The 27,517-nt window shown below is 37.2% G+C and overlaps 1 protein-coding gene across 1 annotated transcript in view; it reads right to left on the bottom strand.

The window, feature by feature from the left end:
- TTBK2 (tau tubulin kinase 2) overlaps nt 1-27,517 on the bottom strand; it is a 124,935-nt gene that overhangs the window by 72,451 nt on the left and 24,967 nt on the right. Inside the window, 3 exon segments of the mRNA XM_030318393.1 lie at nt 10,495-10,600; nt 12,044-12,201; nt 18,660-18,733. Of these exon segments, the coding sequence (XP_030174253.1) occupies nt 10,495-10,600; nt 12,044-12,201; nt 18,660-18,733 (338 nt within the window).

The raw sequence follows: 27,517 nt of genomic DNA, 5'->3' as shown, positions 1-27,517 counted from the left end.
AGTGCCCCTTGCTCATTTACTCCATCCTCCCTCCCACAACCCCTCCCATAACCCTCAGTTTGTTCTCCATATTTATGAATCTCTTCTGTTTTGTCCCCCTCCCTGTTTTATACTATTTTTGTTTCCCTTCCCTTATGTTCATCTGTTTTGTCTCTTAAAGTCCTCATATGAGTAAAATCATATGATTTTTGTCTTTCTCTGACTGACTGATTTCACTTAGCATAATACCCTCCAGTTCCATCCACGTAGTTGCAACTGGCAAGATTTCATTCTTTTTGATTGCTGAGTAATACTCCATTGTATGTATATACCACTTCTTCTTATCCATTCATCCATCGATGGTATTTGGGCTCTTTCCATACTTGGCTATTGTTAGTAGTGCTGCTATCACATGGCGGTGCATGTGTCCCTTCGAAACGCACATTGTATCTCTTGGATAAATGCCTAGTAGTGCAATTGCTGGGTCGTAGGGTAGTTCTATTTTTAGTTTTTTGAGGAACCTCCATTACTGTTTTCCAGAGTGGCTGCACCAGCTTGCATTCCCAAGCATATGGAATGTTTTTCCATTCTTTGTGTCTTCTTCATTTCCTTCATAAGCTTTCTATAGTTTCAGCATACAGATGTTTACATCTTTGGTTAGGTTTATTCCTAGGTATTTTATGGTTCTTGGTGCAATTGTAAATGGGATAGGTTTCTTGATTTCTCTTTCTTCATTATGTTGCTTCATTATTGGTGTATAAAAACACAACTGATTTCTGTACACTGATTTTGTACCTGCGAATTTGCTGAATTAATGTATCAGTTCTAGAAGTTTTTTAGTGGAGTCTTTCGGGTTTTCCACGTAGAGTATCATGTCATCCGCAAAAAGTGAAAGTTGACTTCTTTGCCAATTTTGATGCCTTTTATTTCATTTTGTTGTCTGACTGCTATGCTAGGACTTCCAACACTACGTTAAACAACAGCGGTGAGAGTGGACATCCCTGTTGAGTTCCTGATCAGGGGGAAAAGCTCTCAGTTTTTCTCCATTGAGGATGATATTAGCTGTGGGCTTTTCATATATGGCTTTTATGATGTTTAAATATGTTCCTTCTATCCCGAATTTCATGAGGGTTTTTATTAAGAAAGTATGCTGTATTTTGTCAAATGCTTTTTCTGCATCTATTGACAGGATCACATGGTTCTTACCCTTTCTTAAGGTGATGTATACATTGATTGATTTGTGAATACTGATCCAGCCCTGCAGCCCAGGAATGAATCCCACTTGATCATGGTGAATAACTCTTTTTATATGTTGTTGAATTCGATTTGCTGATATCTTGTGCGAATTTTTGCATCCATGTTCATCAGGGATATTGGCCTGTAGTTCTCCTTTTTTGTGGGGGTCTCTGTCTGCCTTGGGAATCCAAGTAATGCTGGCTTCATAGAATGAGTCCAGAAGTTTTCCTTCCATTTCTATTTTTTGGAACAGCTTGAGAAGGATAGGTATTAATTCTGCTTTAATGTCTGGTAGAATTCCTGAGGGAAGCCATCTGGTCCAGGGCTCTTATTTGTTGGGAGATTTTGATAACTGATCAATTTCTTTACTAGGTTATAGGTCTGTTCAAATTTTCTATTTCTTCCAGTTTGAGTTTTGGTAGTGTGTGGGTGTTTAGGAATTTGTCCATTTCTTCCAGTTGTCCAGTTTGTTGGCATATAATTTTTCATAGTATTCTCTGATAAATTGCTTGTATTTGAGAGATTGGTTGTAATAATGCCATTTTCATTCGTGATTTTATCTACTTATGTCCTCTCTCTTTTCTTTTTGAGAAGCCTGGCTAGAGGTTATCAATTTTGTTTATTTTTTCAAAAAACCAACTCTTAGTTTCATTGATCTGTTGTTTGTTTGTTTGGTTTTTTTTGATTCTATATTGTTTATTTCTGCCCTGATCTTTATTATTTCTCTTCTTCTGCTGGGTTTGGGGTGTCTTTGCTGTTCTGCTTCTAGTTCCTTTAGGTGTGCTGTTAGATTTTTGTATTTTGGATTTTCTTGTTTCTTGAGATAGGCCTGGATTGCAATGTATTCTCCTCTTAGGACTGCCTTTGCTGCATCCCAAAGGCTTTGGATTGTTGTGTTTTCATTTTAATTTGTTTCCATATATTTTTTAAATTTCTTCTTTAACTGCCTGGTTGACCCATTTGTTCTTTAGTAGGATGTCTTTAACCTCCATGCATTTGGAGGCTTTCCAAACGTTTCTTATGGTTGATTTCAAGTTTCATAGCACTGTGATCTCAACATGTGCATGGTATGGTCTCAATTCTTTATATTATTGAGGACTGTTTGTGACCAAGTATGTGATCTATCTTGGATAATGTTCCATGTGCACTCGAGAAGAATGTATATTCTGCTTCATGATGAGAAGTTCTAAATATATCTATCAAGACCATCTAGTCCAGTATATCACTCAGGGCCATTGTTTCTTTATTGATATTCTGTCTAGATGATCTGTCCATTGCTGTAGGTGAGTATTAAAGTCCCCTGCAATTACCACATTCTTACCAGTAAGATTGCTAATGTTTGTGATTGTTTTATATATTTGGGTGCTTCTGAATTTGGTGCATAGACATTTATAATTGTTAGCTCTTCCTGATGGATAGGCCCTGTGATTACTATATAATGCCCTTCTTCATCTCTTGTTACAACCTTTAACTTAAAGTCTAGTTTGTCTGAATAAGTATGGCTACGCCAGCTTTGTTTTGACTTCCAGTAGCGTGATAGATGGTTCTCCATCCCCTCACTTTCAATCTGAGGTGTCCTCAGGTCTAAATGGGTCTTGTGGAGATAGCAAATAGATGGGTCTTTTTTTTTTTTTTAATCCATTCTGATACCCTGTGTCTTTGATTGGAGCATTTAGTCCATTTACACTCAGTATTATTATTGAAAGACATGGGTTTTAAAGTCATTGTGTTATCTATAGGCTTCATACTTGTAGTGATGTCTCTTGTCCTTTGTGATCCATGCAACATTTCACTCACAGAGTCCCCATAGGATCTCTTGTAGGGCTGGTTTATTGCTGATGAATTCCTTCAGTTTTGTTTGTATGGGAAAACCTTTATCTCTCCTTCTATTCTGAATGACAGGCTTGCTGGATAAAGGATTCTTGGCTGCATATTTTTCCTGTTCATCACATTGAAAATTTCTTGCCACTCCTTTCGGGCCTGCCAAGTTTCAGTAGATAGGTCTGCTACTACCCTTATGTGTCTACCCTTGTATGTTAAGGCTGGTTTATCCCTAGCTGCATTCAGAATTCTCTCTTTATCTTTGTATTTTGCCAGTTTCACTATGACATGCCGTGCATAAGATCGATTCAAGTTACGTCTGAAGGGAGTTCTTTGTGCCTCCTGGATTTCAGTGTTTGTTTCCTTCCCCAGACTGGGGAAGTTCTCAGCTATGATTTATTCAAGTATACCTTTGGCCCTTTCTCTCTTGTTCTCTTCTGGAACTCCTATGATACGAATATTATTCTGTTTCATTGAATCACTTAGTTCTCTAATTCTCCCTTGTGATCTAGAATTTTTATCTCTTTTTCTCAGCTTCCTCTTTTTCAGTAATTTTATCTTCTAATTCACCTATTCTCCCCTCTGCTTCTTCTCTCCTCATTGTGACCAGCCTCTATTTCAATTGCACCTCATTTATAGCATTTTAAATTTGTCATTACTATTTTTTAGTTCCTTGATCTCTGCAGCAATAGATTCTCTGCTGTCTTATATGCTTTTTCAGCCCAGAGATTAATCTTATGACTATTATTTCATTCTTGTTCAGTTATATTGTTTATATCTGTTTTGATCAATTCTTTAGCTTGTCATTTCTTCCTGGAATTTCTTTTGAGGAGAATTCCTTCCGTTTCACCATTTTGGCTAGTTTTCTGTCCCTTATGTATTTTAAAGCTTGTTATGTGCCCTGCTCCTGCAAGCACTACTATATTAAAGAGGGGTCATACACGTCCAGGGCGTGGCCCTTCAGGAGATGTTTTTTTGGAGAGTATTACTTGCTGTCTGTGTGTGTGACTTGGGTTACTTTGTCTCCCTACTTGTGGTGATGCTTTGGACCTTCCACCAGGTGTGCTTTGATTTGTTGAAGTAGCCCTGGAAAGGAAAACAAACAGACAAACAAACAGAAAACAAAAACACACAAACACACAACAAAAAAAGACAAACAAAAAAACAGAAACACCAACTACAAGTAAACCACAGGGTGGAGGCAGTACTGATGAAAGAGGCCTTATCCCATACAAAGAAATGATGGGAGGCGGTGGGGGTGGGGGGGGGGAGGGGAGAGAAAGAATAAAAATTCACCAGAGAAACTATATGGTTTACTCCAGAGAGAGAGAAAGGAAAATAAAGAAGGAGGTGGGGGAAAAGAAAAAGAAAAGAAAGTTACCCAGACAGATAAACTATATGGCTTAATCCAGAGAGAGAGAAAGGAAAATTAAGAAGAAGGCGGGAAAAATGAAAGAAGGTAAATGTGTTCAGAGAGAAACAATACAGCTTAATCCAAGACAGAGAAGGGAGAATAAAGAAGGAGGTGTGGAACAGGTATCAAGAGAATGGATTAAATATGTCTGCTGAAACAACCAACAACCAGAGTAACCAGACTAGAGGGAAGAGATAAGAAAGAGAAAAGGAAGGAACAATGTATCTACATACATTAAACCAGGCAATGCAGCAGGGCAGGTCTGGAGGAGGGGCTGTCTGGTTCCTCAGCGGCTACCCTGCCCCAGTAGATATACAGTTACAGGTGCGGAGGGGCGTGGTTTGGTGTAGGCTGGTCTCGCCTACACTGTGGGTCCTGCTGTCTGATCCCTGAGGCCTCACCTTGGTGGTTTAAGGAGAAAATGGCGACACCCCCAGTCTCTCCTCCACAGACCCGGTGTCCAAACCACTCTGTTTCAGCCATCCTCACTGTGCCACGGGTGTAAATGAAGCAGTTTGTCTCACTTCCCCAACTCCTATGCCTGGCACTTGGCTGGGATTCAAATTCTTGATCCCCGGGTTCCGGTACAGGGGAAGCGCCTCTCTGCGCCACCTGATATGTGGTCCCTGGCTGGCGGGAACAAGCAGGCTTTGTCCTGTCCCACAGCACTCCAGGGAGGGGATTGCTTTCTCCTACTGTGGACTGCATCCCTGACCTAGCCACTGAGGCCGGGGCTGGCTCCCCCTCTCCTCAGGTGCGCCATTCCGGCCAGCCAGCCCCAGTCTGGAGCAAGCCCCACAGTTAGAGATTTGATCTTTCTCCATCCTGGTCTGAGATTTTCTCTTGTCCAGATACAGTCCTATACTTCCCTAGCCGCTCTTTCTCTTCCTTTTGTCTCTCTGCAGAAGCAGATCCCTGCCCTCCATTCATTTATCTCTCCCAGTTCGCAATCACGCATCTACGGCCAGTCAGGTTGTTCCAGTGGATTCCTGGGAATACGACTGTTTCTTTTCCTCCCAGACTCTTGGGATTCAAAGTCCTTTGCTTCAACACTTCTTTGTTGGGAGAAGAGGGAAGTTCGGATCCTCCTACTACTCTGTGATGTTGGCCCCTCCCTCCTCATTCCACTTTTTAAAACTGCCATTTATTTTTAAATATTGGGAGCAAGAAATGATTTTTTTTTTTTTTTTTTAGTCCATTGTCTTCTGGGTGTTGGCCTTATTGAAATAAATTCCTTTCTTGTTTCACCACCACTCTCTGCCTTGGATTTTTCTCAACAGCCAGTAACTGAATCTTACTGTTTGGGACCCCTAGAGCCAGGTGCTCTTTTAACTCTGAGCCCAGCTACAACCCCACTCCTAATCAAATGATTCTTAAATTTATATTATCTCCATCCTGATTTCTCCTTTAAGGTATATATTACTATATCATATCACCTTCTTGTTATTTCCATCTGAATCCAAGAGGCATCTCAAACTTAACTTCTAGAAAACAGAATACCAAATCCACTCTTCATCCTTCTTCCCCATTATGTTATTGGTATGATCATTCATTCAGGACTAAATTTAGTAATCAACCTGACCCTATCTTTTTTCCTTGACATCCCAACATCAACAAATCCAAATGAAGTTTTGTTAAGTCCATTTTAAAATATATCCTATGGGCACCTGGATGACTCAGTCGGTTGAGTATATCCAACTCTCGATTTGTGTGTCTGTCTCTTGATTTTGGGTCAGGTCATGATCTCAGGGACATGGGACAGAGACAGAGCCTCTTTGGGCTCTGTGCTGGCATGGAGGCCTGCTAAGATTCTCTTTCTCTCTCCCTCTCTCTCTGCCTCTCCCCTGCTTGCACTTTCTCTCAAAAAAAAAAACAAAAAAAAAAAACAAAAAAAAAAAACCCTATATTAGGGGTGCCTAGGGTGCTCAGTTGGTTAAGCATCCAACTTCAGCTTGGGTCATCATCTCGCAGTTCGTGGGTTCGAGCCCGCATCTGGCTCTGTGCTGACAGCTCAGAGCCTGGAAGCCTGTTTTGGATTCTGTGTCTCCCTCTATCTCTGCCCCTCCCCATTCTCACTCTGTATCTCTCTCTCAAAAATAAGTAAACATAAAAAATTTTTAATTTAAAAAAATAGAATAGAATGGATTCTAAAAATATATTCAGATCAATAAACTGTATAGAACCTAAGTTCTTTTCCTGCATGCATACTAATTAAAACCAAGAATACTGATAAACTGAAGACAGTCTCCTTACAATTTCTAGGCATTGAAATTCTCCTATGGCTATGTTTTAAATATAATCTACACTGAATATAATTCCACTATGTAGTTACCTTATTGACAGATCATGTACAGAGTATGCAATAACCCTGCTCAAAATTTTCCCAAGGCTTCCTATCGTGTTTGGAATAAAATCCATCTCTTTGCAAAATCATACACAATCTAGGGCCACCAACCTCTTAAATCTCGTCTCTCTCCACTTAACCCCTCATCATGCTACACTATGTTGTGCTATAGCTCCAGTGGCCTCCCTGCTTTTCCTTGAACACACCAAACTTACTCTGCCTCAGGGCTTTTGAACTTGCTGTTCCCTTTGCCTGTAACACTCCTTTCCAGATTATTCACATGGCAATTCACATTGTTCTCATACTTCATTCAATTCTAAACTCAATACCTCCTCAGAAAAGTCTTTTTAAAAAAACTATTTTTATATATATGTATTTTAATGTTTATTTTTGAGAGAGAGAGAAAGAACATGCACACGTGCAAGTGTGAACAGGGGAAGGGCAGAGAGAGTGGAGGACAGAGGATCCAAAGCAGGATCCAAAGCAGGCTCCACGCTGACAGCAAAGAGCCCAATGAGGAGCTCGAACTCAATGAACTATGATATAATGACCTGAACGGAAGTCTGACACTTAACCGACTATGCCACCCAGGCGCCCCAAGAAAGTCTTTTTAACTAATACGTCCAAAATAGTCTCCTATCCTCACTGCCCATACACTCTCTATGTCAATACTGCTTTGTGTTTTATTTATAGCATATACTACTACCTAAAATTATGTATATGTTTATCTGTCTTCTCCACTAAAATATAACCTCTATAATAAGGCCAATTTTGGTCTGCTTGTTCACCACTACAGTCCCAGCACCTAGATCCATGCCTCACATGCATTATGTGCTCATTAAATATGTTATGTGTGTGAATAAACAATAACCTGGTAATAGTTTAAAAAAACTAAAAAAAAAAAAAAAAAAAAAAAAAAGACATCTGGAAAAGAAATGGGATTACAGAAATATACTGAAATCTAGTAAGCTACACAGAACCTAAGTTCTTTACCTGCTTTGCTATCTATTAATGTAAGACCTTCATTAAACTCAAAAGATTCTTCATAATTTCTAGGCAGTACATTCTCATGTGCCTGTATTTTAAATATATTTACATTTAGTATACAATTCTAGTTGTATATACTTAGTGGTAGCAAATGTATTCAAAATTAGGCATTTCAACTCTATACAACTAAGTTGCTAGAAATGAAAATCACAATCAGTACCATGTTAAAAACAAAACTAAAGGTAAGAGGAGATATTAGAAGAACTGAAATGTAAGGATGACATTATAAGGAGTTCCACTTATGATGGAAAAGATAGGATTGGTAGGCAGAGAGGGAAGATTAGGACCTGAAGTCCCTGGTTGGGGAAAAATGCATATTTGGAACAATTCTAGGAGTGTCTGATCACAGCAAACCCCCTCAGCAGTAAGGTTCCACTTAAGAATGTAACAGACACCCATCTACTTCCCCAGGTTTCCCTTAGGAATTTGACAAAAGACCTAACTATGACCAATAGCCACCCCTCATACAATAGAATAGAGACATCAGAAATGGACCACCCAGCACCTAGAACTATCAAGCCAATAAGGGTGGGACCTGAGAGGGACAGGGGGAAGGGGAAGGCTAACCAAAACCTTATAAAACAAGGACCCTTGCCAATAGTCGGCTGGCATTCACTTTCAAATGGTCCCTTTCTGTAAAGAGAGCTTTCATACTACTCTTACTTTCTAATCTTATACTCTAATAACCCTTTTGCCTGCTGGTCACTTTGTGTCCTCCTCTTCATTCTTCAAGAGCGTTGAGACAACGAATCCAAGTATTGAGGTAAATAAAAAATCCTGCAACACACTGACCTGATTCCCAGTAAAACTGGTGAAAATTATTTTAAAAACAGCTAAATCTTCTGAAAATGGTCCTTAGGAGCAAATAATGAATGAAGAAACATCTATTCAAGAAAACTGAAAATTAAGTAAAAAGGCTAGAGTCTACGGTACTTGCACCAAAACCACTCCTTCCCTCCCCTCTTCCAGAGCAGAGAGGGTGGTTCCACTCTAGACTGTTGCAACCAAGGACACCAGACTCCATCCTTTCTCAGTTCCCAGCCAGAGGGCTTTATTCCCATAGGAGCGGACTTCAGCATTTCTCAGCTTCTTCCAGCTGTCTGTTGCTGAGGAGGCTAATCCAGGTTAAGTGTGGACAGAGAAGTACAGTTCCTTTCTTGCACCCAGCTTCCACTCATGGAATGGAGGCTCTACCTTGGGTAGGATGTGTTGCGAATACTGGGGGCCCAACAGCCCTCTCCTGGCTCAGGAAGCAGTGCTTCCATGGCAGGAGAGACAGAGATCTCAGCCTACTGCTCCCATCTCAACCCTAGGGCTCAGCTCCTAAAAAATAAGATGTTACTCAGAAGCTCAGCATAGTCCTCACCCCCAACTCTAGAGCCCTGGCTCAGAGATTTTGCCTGGGGGCAGGAGAAAGGCATGAAAAAAAATACCTCTTCCCAAAGGAACTTATTCATTTGCAACAGTGAAGTTTCAACTGAAGACATTTCTCAAAAATACTGAAGGTTGTGGTGTAGAAAAATGGGAAGAGATTCATGGATCTAATGAAGATAGAGCCTAGGCTACAGGCTGGCCAAGTGAGAAAGAACCAGAGGAATGAGACATCTGGGAGGAGGACTCCTGGGCTCAGACAAATACAAATTCTGACCTCAGAAACTATTCATTTTAGGAGCCACAATTTGATTAGATTCCTTTGTGGAGGAATTTATGCCCCAAGGCACTATTGTAACAATAGAGCAATCAGCCAGCAATTAGTGGAGCTTAAAAACTGGTGTGGTCAGAGAAAGTATAGAAGACAGCCCTACCAATACCACTGTCATTCCAGGGTGACTGTAGGCAGAATGACCCAGAACAACAACAGACTTAATACTGAGCGTTGGGAAAAAGGGGTTGGGGGGTGGTGGCAGGGAGAACAGCCTTCACTAAAACAAATCCTGTCATTCACTCAACAAATAAACAAGCAAAATAACAATAACAAGCCTTAGAAAGGAGGACCAGTATCTGAAAGTACTAGAAGATATTATCTAAATGTTCAGTTTCCAACAACAAAGAAAAAAAAAATTTAAGAAATCAAAGAACAGGAAAGTATAACCCATACATGGGAAAACAGTCAATAGAAACTGCCTCTGACAGTGAGTAGATGCTGGACTTAAAAGATTTTAAAACAGCCATTATAAATATGTTCACAGAACCAAAGCAATGTAAGGAAAGTATGACAACAACATCGTATCAAACAGAATAGCAATAAAGACAAATTTTTTTTAAAAGAACCAAATGTAAATTCTGGATATGAAATGTACAATAACAAAAAACAGAAGAACTGTAGGATATAGAAAGAGCCTCAGATTGCAAAAAAGGCCCCTGATCCTAAATGGCCAACATGTGTTCTTACTACAAATCCACTCTAAATCTGTGTCTCATGTACTTTTTAAGTTTTTTTTTTAATTTTTAAAATGTTTTTAATGTACTTTTTTAAAGCCACAACTTTCAATAATAAAATTAATTACCTCTATCCTATATTTAATGATAAATTCTATATACTACTTTTGAATGACATCCATTCTATACATAATTTGTATTTCTTTTTTTAAAAAACTGGTACTATAAATAATAGGTTAATTCTTAAATATTAATAATAATATGAAAATCTTACTGGTCTGACGTCACCACAGGAATTGGTAAATTGTCGAGCCAAGCCAAAATCAAGCATGTAACATTTCCTACATGTACTAGGAAAGCGACCCATGGCGAAGTTTTGACTAGAAAAGCAGAGAAGGAAATATATTCTTATAAACTTATCTTTACATCTTATCCTTCCTATACTTTAACTCTTCAATTTAACCTCTATATAATATATATGTCCCAAATATACTATTCCAATCAATGATGTTTGCTGGATATTAATACACAATCTCATTGTGGATTTTATTAGTGCCCAGGATCAGGTAACTTTGAGCAACAAAGAATTTAACTGACAGTATAAAGTTACATACAACACAACACTGACTTAAGTGGAACTCTAAATTCCTTGAAATTCTAATCTAAGTCAGTGCTTTAAAGACAGTCCAATTCTTCCTTTTTAACATGGGAAGAACCAGGAGTGAGCAAATTTTAATACATGGCGAGGAATTTAAATGAATTTCCTATAAGCATCATAACGCTGAATTTCACTAAGTACAAAATTAAAATTCAATTTAAGGAAACATTTCAAAACAGACTTAAGGAAAATAAACTTTGCATTTTTCCTTAAAAAAGTAAATGTAATGTTAAATAAGCACAGACTTGCAAAGATGGTATGCAAAAAGGGAATTTATAAAGGAAAAAAGCAAAATTGCTACAGAATTTTTAGCTTTTATTTTAAAAGACAGTTCCATTTAAGGAGCATTCAGTCACCATGATTCTCAAGTAGTGACATTTAGCTTTGCACAGAAATAAGAGGAGAAGAAATCTACATTACGTTAAGTCTGACTCTACTAATGTTAATTTTAGTTGGCATTTTCATGTAAACCATTTAATTTTAGAAATCATGTAGCAACAGAAGGGTGTAATTTTCAACTGCACTAACCAACACATGGTATATTTATAGTAAATACAGTATACCAGAAATGGATCATTTCCCCTTGTGAGTAATAAAAAAAAAAAAAAAAAACCAAGAAGGAAAAATAAAAGCATATTTCAGTTATGGAAGTGACAATTTCTAAGAAAAACAGAATTGAAAAAAATACTATATTGCCACTGCAGCACTCAGAAAAAAAATAATAAGGTCTCTCACAACTGATGGTTTCTTGTAAGTACAATTTGTCACTTGAGAAATAGTTCAAAGAACACAATGTCATATCTAAAAGCAACATATGTATATATTTTTAGACAGTATCAGGAAAAAAAAAATCTAAAGACTAACTACCAATTGAGGTGTAAGGTTAAGTAACTAGGAATGTCCGCACACATAATAATAGTCAAGCATTAATAATTTTTAATTTGGCTGCAAGCAACATTTTCATTGTATGAGAAAAGCTCTTGAATGTAAGTGGTAGTTTGTAATTATAACTTTTTAAAAAAAAATTAAGAGGCAAGTTACATTTTGCTTCTAAATATTACCTTGTGTTTAATAATAGAAAGCAAACACAGAAAGCTACATTTATAATTTATTGTGTCCCATCATCAGATGAAGAGTACAAAGCAAACTCAGTCTATGCTCTGACTTGAAAAGGTCCCTTACTGGTTTGATGTCTCGGTGCAAGAATCCCACGGAATGGATGCTCTCAATAGACTCCAGAATCTGTCTCCCCAGCCTAAGAGTAGTGCTAATGGTGAATGTGCCCCGGGACTGGCTACGGCGTAGATCTGCCAGATTCCGACCCTGTGAAAACCAAATCAACAATGTCAAATATGGTACTATGTTGTAAGAGAAGACTGGGGAGTTATTCCTTTACTATTAAAAATGTTTTGACAGAAAGAGCAAGGATTTTACCCAAATCGCGATCCTCTCATTCAAAAGAAGAGATTCTAATGAACACAAGGGAAGGGAAGCAAAAATAATATAAAAACAGGGAGGGGGACAAAACATAAGAGACTCTTAAATATGGAGAACAAACAGAGGGTTACTGGAGGGGTTTTGGGGGGGGTGGGCTAAACGGGTAAGAGGCATTAAGGAATCTACTCCTGAAAACATTGTTGCACTATATCCTAATTAACTTGGATGTAAATTTAAAAAATTTTTAAAAATAAAAGAGATTCCATTAAATACATGAATGTTTCAGACAAATTTAAGAATAACCAGAAGTTTTTGAACATACTGTGTTTTTGAGTCATCGTTGTGTTTCCATTTGTCTTTCATGCCATAACAAAATATAGTCTAAATATACAAAATACATGTACCAGAATAGTAATTCTTCATTACATATTCCTACACAAACATATTCCTATACAAACTACTTAATTTTTCTGTGTCACGGTTTCCTTATAAAATGAAGAGAATTAAACAAGATACATGCAAAGTGTTTAGAATACTGCCTGGCACACAGTAGGTACTCAGTAAATGCTAATTACTGTTATTATGAACAAAAATAACATGAAGCAAACACTCAATAATTTATAGCAATAAATAAAAGCAGTGAATGTATCTAGCCTGTGCCAGATGTGTTACATTCCTGATTGCATTTTACAGCCACCTAAAATAGATGTAACAGATGAAGAAAATGAGGCTCAGAAAGTTTAAACAATGTTAACCTATTAAGATAAAGTTGTTTTTCAAATCTAAACCTGTTTGAATTCAAAGTTGTGGGTTTTTTTTTTCACTTCATAGTACTGCTCCACCCAGAAAGTTCTCTGTTGCCTAGGTAACAAACCAGTAATTTGATGAGAAGAGTAGGGCTACAGTTGCTATAGTTCTACCACCCAAAGAATGGAAACTGGCTCCTTCATCACGAGGGAATTTAAACATCCCAATCTCTATTCTCAAAACTTTGTAGTATATGCTTGGGATTAATACCACTAATACCAACACTTCATCTAAAGACAGTTGATTCACTTTTGAAAAAGTAATAAATTCTTAAATTACTTAAGTACCATTTAAAATAAAATAGTAGGAGTGCCTGGCTGGCTCAGTCAGTAGAACATGCGACTCTAGTTCTCAGAGTCATGAGTTCAAGACCCACAATGGGGATAGAGTTTACCTAATAAAAAAAATTGTTTTTAATAAAAAAAAATACTAAATAGCACTTAAGTAATAAAAGAATTGAAAAATTACAGGAAAGTCAGGAGTCTTTCATACTTCATATCTTCTTTAAAAATGCAGTTTTCTCATAACATAAATTGGTAGTTATCTTTATTATTATTTTTTAAATGTTAGGTGAATTTATTGTTCTCTACATCTCAGCAAATGCAAAATAAGTGACAATCTAGAACAATGAGTTTTACAATCCATGAGAATACCTAATAAATGTTATTAGCACTCCAATAATATTTTCTCAAAAATCAGTATTTTGATCTCCAAAAATATACCTAAGAAATATTGGAACTTCATTTGTAAACAACTTGCACAGTTACAAAAGCTTTTGAAAGAAAATCAATTAATTCAGTTTACGGTATTAGCAATGATTCTAACATTTCAAATCTTTTAAAATGTAAATCTAAGGGGCATGTGGGTGGCTCAGTCAGTTGGGCATGTGACTTCAGGTTAGGTCATGATCTCCTGGTTCGAGCTGCACATCAGGCTCTTGGCTATCAGTGCAGAGCCTGCTTCAGATTCTCTGTCCCCCTCTCTCTGCCCTTCTCCTGCTTGTGCATGCTTGTCTGCCCTCTGTCTCAAAAATAAACAATAAATAAATAAATAAATAAATAAATAAATAAACACAAACCTATAATATCAATTAACAAAATCAAAAAAACTAAAACATAAGGCTAGCAAGAGTATGGAGGAAAGTTATTAACATGGTATATACGCAGGTTTTATCTACCAAATTATACTTCAGAGTATAAACTAAAACTGGTTATTACCTGTTTGTTTTTTTAAAGTTTATTTATTTGTTTTGACAGAGAGAGTGAGCACGCACTGGCAAGAGCAGGGGAGGGGCAGAGAGAGAGGGAAAGAGGGAATCCCAAACAGGCTCCATGGTGTCAGTGCAGAGCCAGACATAGGGCTGGATCTCACCCACCATGAGATCATGACCTGAGTTGAATCAAGAGTCAGGCACTTAACCAACTAAGCCACCCAGGCACCCCGGTTATTATGTTATAGAGAAAAACTGAAAATAATCTATATGTTTATCAATAAATGAAAGGTTTAATACACTGTGGGAAATTCATCTTATTGACTGGTATGCAGCACTAAAAAACAATGAATCTTGGGGCACCTGGGTGGCTTAGTCATTAAGCATCTGACTTCAGCTCAGGTCATGATCTCACGATTCATGAGTTTAAGAATCAAGTATTCTTTTCTTCTATTTACTGCCTTTCCTGTATAAAATGTATCTCAGGTAAACTAATAATTGGTGGAGTGCTATCTATCTATCTATCTATCTATCTATCTATCTATTTTAAAGTAATTTCTACACCCAGTGTGGGACTCGAACTTACAACCCCGAGATCAAGAGTCGCATGTTCTACCAACTGAGCCAGCCAAGCACACCTGGCGGAGTGCTTTTGAAGAATTCCAGTTAATAAACTAAGAAAAATAGAATTAGAATAGTACATTTGCAATCTCACTAAAGTAATGGATCTAGGCAATGATTACTAATGGGTTTTTAAAACATAGGAGAAAAACCACTGGGAACTTTAAAAAGGATGCATCAGGCTGACAGTCCCCGAATCTCACCGATCAATCCTAACGTTACTAAAAACAGACAACCCAGACATTGCCTACTGATGTGATGCAACAGGAAGTATACCACTCACCTCTCAAGTACTGTGACCAAATAAAACAAAACTGGAATCTTATCTAATCACCAGGTTATAGAAAATACAGGGGATAGAAGAACATGTTAAATAAGGAGGGGACAATCAGCAAATTCCAGAACATGCCAACTTAATAACAAATGATTCCACTTTTATCAATGACAATCAAAACAACAAAAACTGTAAGAAAAAAAGAAAGTGAATCTATAGAGTAAAGAGGATTAAGAATTATATCTACCAAATGCAATGTGTGGAACTCTGTCTGGAGCCAGATTCAAGTAAACCAAATATAAAAAATAAAGAGATACAATCAAGGAAATCTGAAGATTGTCTTCATATTTGACACTATTGTGAAGGAACTATTGTGTTTTATCATTAAGAGGAGAAAAAAGGAATATCCGACTCTTAGAATACATATGTATATATTTCCACATAAAATATTCCTTCAGTTTGCTTTGAAATAATCTGGGAAGGGAGAGGAGAGGGAGAATACACCAGCAGCAAGACTGGCCATATACTGATAATTACCAAAGCTGGGTGATGAGTACATGGGTATTCATTATACTATTCTATTTTCATGTATGTTTAGTTTTTTTCATAATAAAAAAATACATTTTTAAAAGTATGGCAGTTCTCGTGTCACCCAATCTAGATCTACATCTGTACTGGTTACAAAATTAAAAGTACTTTTTGGCTTTCCCTAGGTGATATGGTTTTCACAAAATATCACTCCTTGGCTATAATAAAGATGGCTCTGGAAAGCCTCAATGGTGAAAGGGAAATTCCACGAGAACTGTCCTCAGGTCTTGCTGGTAGAAATGAGAAAAGAAATAAGTACAACTTCTTGATCCTATAAGATTTAAGACCCACTCTGGGGTGCCTGAGTTGCTCAGTCAGTTAAGGGTCTGACTCTTGATTTCAGCTCAGGTCACGATCTTATGGCTCGTGAGTTTGAGCCCTGTCTCAGGCTCTACACTGGTAGCGCAGAGCCTGCTTGGGATTCTCGATCTCCCTCTGTCTCTGTTCCTCCCCACTCTCTCTCAAAAAATAAATAAACAGGGGCACCTGGGTGGCTCAGTCGGTTAAGCTCCAACTTCGGCTTAGGTCATGATCTCACGGTTTGTGAGTTCAAGCTCCATGTCAGGCTCTATGAGGACAGCTCGGAGCCTGGAGCCTGCTTCGGATTCTGTATCTCCTTCTCTCTCTGCCCCTCCCCAACTTGTGCTCTGTCTCTCTATGACTCTCAAAAAATAAATAAATGTAAAAAAAAAAAAATTTTTTTAAATAAACATTAAAAAAAAGACCGATTTTAGTGGTAATTAGCTATAATTTCTACAATAGACATAGGATTATTCCTTGGAATTTTTAAGGCAGATATTATATAATTGAATCACCAAGAGGAAAAGAGTACTTAAGAATTAATGAACTTAGGGTTTTTAGAAGAAATTAAAAGTGCCAGTGAAAAGCTGAGTATATAAATTTTTTTTTAATTTTTTTTTTTAATATTTATTTATTTTTGAGACAGAGAGAGACAGAGCATGAACGGGGGAGGGGCAGAGAGAGAGGGAGACACAGAATCGGAAGCAGGCTCCAGGCTCCGAGCCATCAGCCCAGAGCCTGACGCGGGGCTCGAACTCATGGACGGCGAGATCGTGACCTGAGCTGAAGTCAGACGCTCAACCGACTGAGCCACCCAGGCGCCCCAAGTATGTAAATTTTATCACAATGTACACGGGGAAACCTTGTAATTATCTTCAATGTGTCAACTAAGAGAGAATACCCTCTAGTAAGTACACCAGCGTGAGCCCAAATCAAGTCAATCAACTACGCAGAATGGGGGGGTGGCTAATGGTAGATTAATTTTATTATGACAGGAAAAAATACAGCATGCAAGTCAAATAGAAAGGTTTTTAGGTGAGTCCAGAAGAGCTTGCCAAAGGCCAGAGGCCATTGTTATCTGATATACAACAATCTCCTTAGTTTTCTCAGACTAAGAGCCCTCCCATTTCCAGAAAGTGAGATTTAAATGACTGCAAATAAAATAAAAACAAGTAAGCTCAAGTAACATAAAAATGAGTATGTGCTAAGACTGAGACAGATTCTACAGACTGAGAAAGCTTCTATCCATATTCTCTAGTCAGTAGTAACCTAAAAACAAAATGAGGAGTTTTCTCTAATTGTGCCAAGAATACTGGCCTCAGGCTTCCACAAAAGCCTAACACCCAACAAGTTAGTCAGTCCCCAGGGAAGTCACAGACCTCTTTGAGCTTCAGTCCCTTAACTTGCAAAATGGGGATAACCTCCTTATCCTCTCCATGGGGATATGGTGAGGATCAAATAAGATGTATAATAAATCCAGAAGAAAACTATACAATATCATACCAAAAAGTTATATTATTAATGGCCAAAGTGAGAGAAGGAGGGTCTACACTAATGACCTCAAAAGTTACAAGGATAACTGCTTCAAGAAATAAAACAATGCTGGCTCAAGAGACAGTGAATCACACGACTCAAAGACTCTATGGCTATAGCTTACAGAGACAATATCTTTGGATCTAACTCAAATGCTGAAGGATAGTTGGAAACAGGAAAAGCATTCTGATGAGAAGAGAAAGCATTCAGGCTAGGATCTATGTCTGAAATCACTGTTATACAGTTAAGTTCAAAGAAAACAAAAGAACCCAATGTCCAAAGAAAGTTTTGCAAAAGATGAAAGGAAACTCTGATAACTCGTAAGTTAGGCAGTAAGGTAAACCACAGCTTTTACACTTTGAGAGTGACTACAGTTCAGAGGTGTGTGTGTGTATGTGTGTATGTGTATGTGTTCAGGGGCAGACGCAGTTGTCAGAGAGAATGGGATGGTTTCCCTCTTCTCCCTGCTGTGGTCATTACTCCAAAATTCCCTTTCTGAATTTCTTTCCTCTCCTGCCCAGCCCAATTCCACTCTCCGTCTAAAGGATAGGGATCAGACCTATGTTAATGAATGATAAAAGAAGAAGGAATGCATTTCTCCTCTGTATCAACTAATGCTTCAATTTTCAAGCAAAGTTACTACGTGAGCACATAAATTAAAAACTACAGTCCTAATGGTAATAAAGACAGGAAGGGGAAGGGACAGGGACAGAGCAAGACTCACATTATATCCAGCAATCCATGTAGGGATTGAAAAACTTTGCAATGATGACAATCGATGAAGATATGGATCAACTAAAACAGTTGACAAGAACAACCCTTTCATCTTTGGGAAAATCTGTATCAAATCTGTTTAAATAAAATTCCATCCAAAAAAAAAAAATTCCATCTGCATAGTATAAAACATTCTGAGATGATGATACCAAGAATTTTGTTTTATCCATAACAAGTAAAATTAGGTACCTTGATCAAAACTGAAATATTTTAAGATACATTTTCAAAGTAACCTACCTGCAACTGCATGACCACATAGTTGAATCGATCATTCCTCCCACAGCCAATAAATCTACAAACATGGTCTTTCCCTGGATAAAAGAAAGAAAAGAAAAACACAAAACAGTGGAAAAGGTTATACTATGGTTTCTCTTCTAAAAAATTAATAATTTGTTTTTCTGTATAGTATTTTATAATTGAATACAATGGACCTGTCTTAAGAACCTTAATAATAGGAAATCTGTATTGTTCAGATTTTCTACCTACCTCCCCTGGACTCTACACTGTTCCTTGTGTAGTCAAATAAATGTTTATTGAATGAATAAATTTACTGGATGAATAAATGAATGAATGAGGAAATAAATGAATGATAATTTATTTAGGAAGTAAAGAATTAAAGGGTCATTTCAGATCAAGTTGCCCAGACATTATACATATGAAAAGAGAGAAGAGCAATACCTAAGAACTCTGTAAGGAATATAAATCCTGAATTTTAGATATGGTCTGCCATTGACCAATATATGACTTCAGTCACTTAATCACTTAATCTTTCTGGACCTCATTAATTTGCATTAGTTCAGTAGCTTTCAACCTGAGTTCCATCTGTGAAACCCAAGGAGGTGCTGACTAGGGTACGGAGGAAAGCAAAGGTGGAGCTGCCCTGATCCAATAAAAGCAAACAAAGGTCTTTAAAAAAGGATCAAGACTGGTAGGCTCCAAGGCTACTGGAGTACAGTGAATGAAGGGAGAACAGCATGAGAAGACGCTTGAGAAGCAGGAGGCATGAGACCATGAAACGCCTTAGACTCCATGATAAGGAAAGTGAAAGACATTTTTAAGTCGGTGTTTACCAGCCCAGGCTGCTTATCAAAATCATCTTGGGAAGATTAATTTTAAAGATTCCTAAACTCTATACTGATTCATAATCGATGGAGGAAGATACAGTATAGGAGCTTTTCAAAAGTTCTCTAAATGATCCAAAAGCAGATGGGCCATGGATGGACATATAAAATCTACTGCTGGGTAAGGAGAAGCATATAAAAGATTTTAAGGGGTGGCTGGATGGTTCAGTCAGTTGAATGTCCGACTCTTGATGTGGGCTCAGGTCATGATCCCAGGGTCGTGGGAACAGGTCCTGTGTTGGACTCTGCGCTGATTGAGCATGGCGTCTGCTTGGGATTCTTTCTCTCTCTCTCTCCCTCAGCCCCTTTCCCTCACTCACTTGCACACTCTAAAAATAATAAATAAATAAATAAATAAATAAATAAACAAACAAATAAACAAATAAATAAATAAACAGTAAAAAATTTTAAGATGAGGAAAAACACAAAACATTTTACTTTAGAACACTGCTATGGTGGCAATGAGGAGGATAGACTACAGAGAGGTTAATTCTAGAGGCAGAAAGGTGATTCTGGGAATAGTTACAATATCCCAAGAGAGAGAATAGGGTTTAAATTATTACAGTAGAGACAGAAAAAATAAGATAAATATAAGAGATACTAAAGATAATTTTTGACTAAAAATTGGTACAACTATATGATAAATTGTACCAAAATAAGAGAATATATAGTAGGTTGTATACACTGTAAGGGATATCAGAATATTGAGTATAAGAACAACCTGTTCAATTCAGCAGACAATTGTAATTTCAAGCCTGTTGCTGAGCTATAGAAATACACTGGGGAACCATTAGTTCATGGAAGGTAGATGGAACTACAAACATAGATGGACAGTTGACAAGTTGGAAGAATAAAGAATGATAAAATTAACCTAAGAACAGAATTTTAGAAAATGCAACATTTAGAGCATGGGCAAAAATAAAATGCATGAAGGAAATCAAGTAATAGCCACAGAGGTATGAGGAAACTATGAGAAAGGGGTATTATAGAAATAAAATGAGAAGAGCATGTTAAGGCAGAAGTGGCCAATGGCAAATGCTATAGGAAGACTGAGAAGTGGGGCGCCTGGATGGCTCAGTTGGTTAAGCGTCTGACTTCAGCTCAGGTCACGATCTCACGGTTTGTGGTTTCAAACCCCGTGTCAGGCTCTGTGCTGACAGCTCAGAGTCTGGAGCCTGCTTCAGATTCTGTGTCTCCCTCTCTCTGCCCCTCCCCCGCTTGTGCTCTGTCTCTCTTTCTCTCTCTCTCTCTCTCTCAAAAAAATGAATAAACACTAAAAAAAAAAAAAGAAGAAAGATTAAGAAATACTGGTTAATATAAAAAATTAGGAAGTCACTAGTGAGTGGAAAGGGCGGCAGCCAGCCTTTAATGGATTAAAGTGTAAGTGAAGTATCAGACAGCCAGGGCAATCTTTGAAGAAGCTTGCCTGTAAAGTAAGTCACACACCAAGAGCTATAAGGGCAAGACTTGATAGACGGATGAGAAATAATATCTCAACATTCAAAAAAAAACTTTCTACTGGCTGACTTAAAACATAAAGACAATCTAGACTTAAGGTAATAATTCAACTTCTTTTGCTTCTGGGTTATCACACTGTTTTCTCATTATCTGTGTTTTTATTGAAAAGGACTCGAACTAGCAAGAAATGAGTGAAACGGGAGCATTAATTCCCAATGTGTACAATGCTGACAATCACTTCACATGCATGTTACAAATGTTTGCAAAACTGCGTCACCTAGTAAATTGAAGTAGGAATGAAAGGATAAAATAATGGTCAATTAGCAACTTACACTTTCCCTCAGCTTCAAAGGAACAATTAAAATATCATTTAGGAAGTATTTTCTTCTTGTTTCCCATTCTTCAAGATTCCATCTTCCTAGCATATAACATTTAAATAATGGATCTCTATTACAAAGACATTTCAACCATCTAAAACCAGAAGGCCATACTATATTTAACTCTTCTTAGGATGTTCTTTCAAAAATATCCTATTGGTATGTTATATACCAAAATACTATTTATCTCTCAATAGTGAAACCATCCTACTTTTAAAAAGAAAAAAGACAGAAATCAAATAAAGTGTAGATTCTACTAGGTAACCAAAATACAAAGCCAGTAGCAAATTTTCTGGGATTCACCCATCTATCTTCATTGCTTTAGGTAAGAGCTTAATGAATTCTTACCTCATACTTTGGAAACAGTGTACTACTGCTCTTCTATTTTAGATATACACAATTAATGAAAATCCTTAATAAAGTTAGTTCAGTAAATATATACAAATTTTTAGAAGCACGGAGAAACTAAAATTTAATTGGAATAGTAATTCTTCACCACCACTTAGAATAGTAAAATAACTACTGTGATATCTAGTACAAACTGAGATATCACTCCATGAGTAGCACAAGGACCATATCTATCTGGTCCCTAGCACAGTACCTGGTAAATAGTGAAATCCCCAATCAGTATCTATAAATAAATTAATAAATAATTATAAATAATAAAACATGCACAATATGCAAGCATATTGTGCCAGTCATTATATTAAGTCCTTTACATGCATTTAATCCTCACAGCTTAAGTATTATTATTTTCCCTATTTTTTAGATGTGAGTTAAACAAAATAATCTCTAAAAATGAGGGGACTAGGGTAGGTTATACTTGAAGAGAATGTTGATAATTCAAAATCATTGCTGTGGAGAAAAGGAAACATAGACAACCAGCTTGAAAAGCACAGACTATATAAGGTAAAACCTAACACACTGTCATTTAGATAAGAGTCCTAAGTAGAATCTAGATACCAGAACTATAGCAATCTTTATTGTAAGTTAGACAGTCTACAAAGTCATATATAGTTGGTAAGCAAACAAATGAAAAAAAAAAGAGTCCTACACTATGCACTATGAGGTCTGATCACAACTCCACATTCACAAAAATAGTTATTCAACTTCATGCACAATGAGAATAGAGGAGAGGTCCAGAAACATTACAGAAACAACTCCAAATCTCTAGGTAAACCATTCTATAAACTTTTAAGAACTCCCAGGATAAAAGACATCTAAATATTCTTTTTTTAAGATTTTATTTTTAAGTTATCTCTGCACCCAATGTGGGGCTTGAATTCAAAACTCCAAGATCAAGAGTTGCACAGTCTACCGACTGAGCCATCCATACACCCCCATGACATCTAAATAATCTTTTTTTTTTTTTTTTTTTTTTTTTTTAGTTTATTTATTTGGGAGACAGAGACAGTGCACGTGGGGAAGGGACAGAGAGAAAGAGGGAGAGAGAATCCCAAGCAGTCTCCGCGCTGCCAGTGCAGAGCCCGTTGTAGGGCTCAAACTTCATGGAACCATTAAATTATGACCTGAGCCAAAACCAAGGGTCGGACACTTAACCAACTGAGCAGACAAGGTGCCCTGACATCTATATAATCTTAATGATGCTGTAGAGCAGGACTATCTTGTGTAGGAATGATAACCAAGCCAACCCTCATTTTATTCCTACTTAATTCCCACAGATTCTCATTACTGTACACAAAGGCACCAGAATATAATAGATATATAAACTTAATTTCAGCATCCTCAGGCTATATTATGTTCGTACTCTAGTACGCAGCTCTGCACAGGATACATACTAACTAAACAATGAATAAGTTTTTTATACCTTTATTGAAACATTATTAACATACCACACAATTCATCCATTGTCCATTCCATGTAGGTTAATTTGTTGCCATGTACTATGTAGTATTCCCTTATTATAATCATTTTTATTTCCGTAAGGTCAACAGAAATGTTCCCTCTTTCATTCCTGATTTTAATAATTTGATTCTTCTCTATTTTTCCTTAGTGTTTCTAGCTAAAGGTTTGTTAATACTGTTCATTTTATTCAAAGAACCAATTTTTGGCTTTGTGGATTTCCTCCTTGTTTTTCTCATCTCCACTATAATCTTTATTATTTACTTCCTTCTGCCTGCTTTAGGTTTCTTTGTTTTGTTTTCTTTTTTAGGTAAGCTCTATGCCCAACCTGGGGCTTGAACTCATGGTCCTGAGATCAAGAGTCACACTACTGACTGAGCCAGCCAGGCTGGCTCTGCCTGCTTTAGGTTTAATTTGCTCTTCCTTCTTTACTGTCATAAGGTGGAAGGTTAGACAATGTACTGGAGATCTTTCTGGCTTCTTAATTTAGGTGTTTACTGCTATATGTTGCCTTTTAAGCGCACTACTTAAACTATACCCCATAACTTTTGGTATCTTGTGATGATTAAGTTTTAATTAAGGAAATCTACAGAAAATCACTTTGGAATCTTAGAAGATAGGGTCATGAATGCCATATACCAGTGGGACAACTTATTATTTTTCTTTGAAGGAGACACAAGACAGATGGAAAGAAATAAAGCAAGCACTAGATTAGAATTAAATCTGAACTCTGCCATTAGTAATTATGGAAGCTTAAGTCTCAATTTCCTCAGAACTACTGAGAAAATTAAATGATATAGTATATTTATAAAGCATCATATTGATTCACTATCCAGTGTTCATTCCCCCTTAATGACAGACCCAAATTACCCTTGGGGAATGATCTTCCTTTATCATGTATCTACTGTCTCTATGGGCTTGATCTACTTCCAGGCCCAAGGTTGGACATTAATTGTTCTCAGCCAATCAGAGTAATAGACAAATTTCTCTTTTATTATAGAGATCAATTTGTTGAGGGGAAGAAAACTAAATATTCAAGACTTAAAGCAATCAATGCATGACATTACTCTGATGAGATTCTTTTTTTTTTAATTAAAAAAAATTTTTTAACATTTATTTAGAGACAGAGAGAGAGCATGAACAGGGGAGGGCCAGAGAAAGAGGGAGACACAGAATCTGAAACAGGCTCCAGACTCTGAGCTGTCAGCACAGAGCCCGATGAGGGGCTCGAACTCACAGACCGCGAGATCATGACCTGAGCAGAAGTCGGCCGCTTAACCGACTGACCCACCCAGGCGCCCCTGACAAGACTGTTTCAGGAATGTTCTAATCAGAGGAAAACTCAATAGTTTCATATGACACTTATGAGAAGAGATGTTATTTTTAAAGAGAAAGAATGGAGCTCCTTTCCAGTTGCTATCAGCAACTATCTCTCAACCATTAAGGAAATAAGCATGAGAATTATTTCTACAATATGGAAGAGATAATCATATACAGAAACTGTCAGCCATATGTGAAAGAATGAAAACCAGATGCTATCTTATATCATACACAAAAATCAACTCAAGATAGATTAAAGGCTTGAATGTAAAAACATGAAACCATAAAACTGATAGAAGAAAACATAGAGGGTAAGCTCCTTGACACTGGTCTTGGCAATGATTTTTTAAATTTGACATCAAAAGCAAAGATGACAAAAGCAAAAATAAACAAGTGGGACCATATCAAATTATAAAGCTTCTGCACAACAAAGGAAACCATCAACAAAATGAAAAAGCAACCAGCTGGGAGAAAATATTTGCAAATCATATATCTGATAAGTAGTTAATATCCAAAATATAGAACTCATACAACTCAACAGCAAAAAAGAACAAACAATCCAACTTAAAAATGGGTAGAGGACCTGAAGAGACATTTTTCCAAAGAAAATAGTAAAATGGGCAACAGGTACATGAAAAAGTGTTCAATATCATTAATCACCAGAGAAATGCAAATCAAAACCACAAAGAAATATTATCTCACACCCATGAGAATGGCTATTATCAAAATGATAAGAAATAACAAGTGTTGGTAAGGATGTAGAGAAAAGCGAATCCTTGGGCACTACTCCTAGGAATGTACATTGGTGTGGCCACTATGGAAAATATTACAGAGATTTGGCTCAGTCAGTTAAGCGTCCACCACTTGGTTTTGGCTGAAGTCGTGATTAGCAGTTCCTGAGTTCGAGCCCTGCATCAGGCTCCATGCTGACAGTGCTTGGGATTCTCTCTCTCCGTCTCTCTGCCCCTGCCCTGCTCAACACTGTCTCTGTCTCTCTCAAAATGAATAAATAAACTTTAGAAAAGAAGTTTCTTAAGAAACAAATGAACAAAGAAAAAAAAAGAGACAAACCAAAAAACAGACTCTTAAGTATAGAGAACAAACAAATGGTTACCAGAAGGGAGGTGTGTGGGAGGATGGGTGAAATAGGTGAAGGGAATTAGGAGCGGGACTGTCTTGATAAGCACTAAGTAATATATAGAACTGTTGGATCTCTATATTGTACACCTGACACTAATATAGCACTGTACATTAACTACACTGGAATTAAAAAATTTTTTAAATTAAAAATAGAACTAGCATATGATCTAGCCATTCCACTTGTTGGTATATACCCAAAGAAATGAAATTACTATCGTTAAGAGACATCCCACGCCCACGTTCAATGCCACATTACCTATAATAGCCAAGACATGGAAACAAATCACGGTTCGTGAGTTCAAGTCCCTCATTTTGGCTCCACACTGATGGTGCAAAAGCCTGCTTGGGATTCTCTCTCTCTGGCTGCTCCTTCCACATGCTTTCTCAAAATAAATAAATAAACTTAAAAAAAAAAAACCCTCAAAGTTAAAAAAAAAAAGTTCTTATCACAAGAAAAAAAAAACTGTGAGGTGGTAAACTAAACTAAACTTGTGGTTATTTTGCAGTATATATATGTATCAAATCTTTATGTTGTATATAATACAAAGTTATATGTCAATTATACATATCTCAGTAAAACTGAGAGGGGGAAAAAAAGAGAATCTGGGTCAAAATACACCTGTAGTCTATCCTACACCTCTGGATCCTTCAATATGATGTGGAAGAAAAGTTCATGTGGTCAAGATCACTGGAATTAAATACAGCTTTTTCACTTGCTAGTTTGTTACTTAATTTCTAAAAGCCACATGATGGGTAACAAAAATTCTTAACCTCAAAGAGTTATTATTACACAGGTAAATCAGGTAAGGTATGTCTAATATTAAATATACTGCCCGGCACACAGTAAATGCTCTATATATGCTTCCTATTATCGTTAGTGATTATGAACACAAATTTTAGAAAGAGACAGATCTAAGCTAAAATCCTAGCTCTTTTATTCACTACTTTTTTGACTGTGTGGACAGATTATTTAACCTCTCTTAAGCTCTATTTCTTCAACTATAAAAGCAGGGGAAAGTTAAAGAAAAATTAAATCAAGTAATATTTTTTTTAAAAGCATACACTTAAAACAAGGCCTGACACAGAAAGAATGATAAATGGCTGCTAGCCTCTTCATTAAATAATAGGCACAAATTGCCTTCCACAGTGGTTGTACCAATTTATACTTCTGCTATCAGGACTTGAGTAAGTTCCCATTTCTCTGTCCTCACCAACACTTGGAGCTGTCAGACATTTTTGTTTTTGCCAATCCAATGGGTATGAAACAGTGTTTTGCTATATATTTTGAGTTTCTTTATTACTAGTAAGGTTGAGCATCTTTTCATCTCTTTATTGCTTAGGTTTTCTTTCTTGCGAATTGTCAATTCTTATCTTTTGTCCACCTGCTCTCCGTCCACTCCTGGGACTTCCTACCTTGGCCTAGGACATCACTATGTCATAGAGCCATTTATCTGGAGTCCTTTTGCGTCATGTTTCCCAAATACTTTAAAGCCCTTGTTCGTTCCCTGCCACTATATCCTTTCTCTCTATATTACTGGTGCCACTTACTTATCACCTAAAGACTCAAACCCCCCTCACTTTCTCCTCAGGCTCAGCAGGAAACATTTATGGAGCTCTAACCACCACAATACTCTAGATGTCATCAACCATTCACCCTTGCCGCTTCGACTTGTCCTGACCTAACTCCTTGGCTCTGACAACTCAGCTTCTCTCTGGTTTCTCTTTTGTTCCCTTCTCAATGCTCCTATGGATCTTTTTAATAAATTTTATACATTTTTTATAACTTTTCGTCTATAACATCATTATTCACCCTCTG

Source organism: Lynx canadensis, chromosome B3 (genome assembly GCF_007474595.2).
Source record: "Lynx canadensis isolate LIC74 chromosome B3, mLynCan4.pri.v2, whole genome shotgun sequence".
Taxonomy (NCBI): domain Eukaryota; kingdom Metazoa; phylum Chordata; class Mammalia; order Carnivora; family Felidae; genus Lynx; species Lynx canadensis.
Note: the sequence above shows the minus strand (reverse complement) of the source record. Positions and strands in the feature narration are given on the sequence as shown.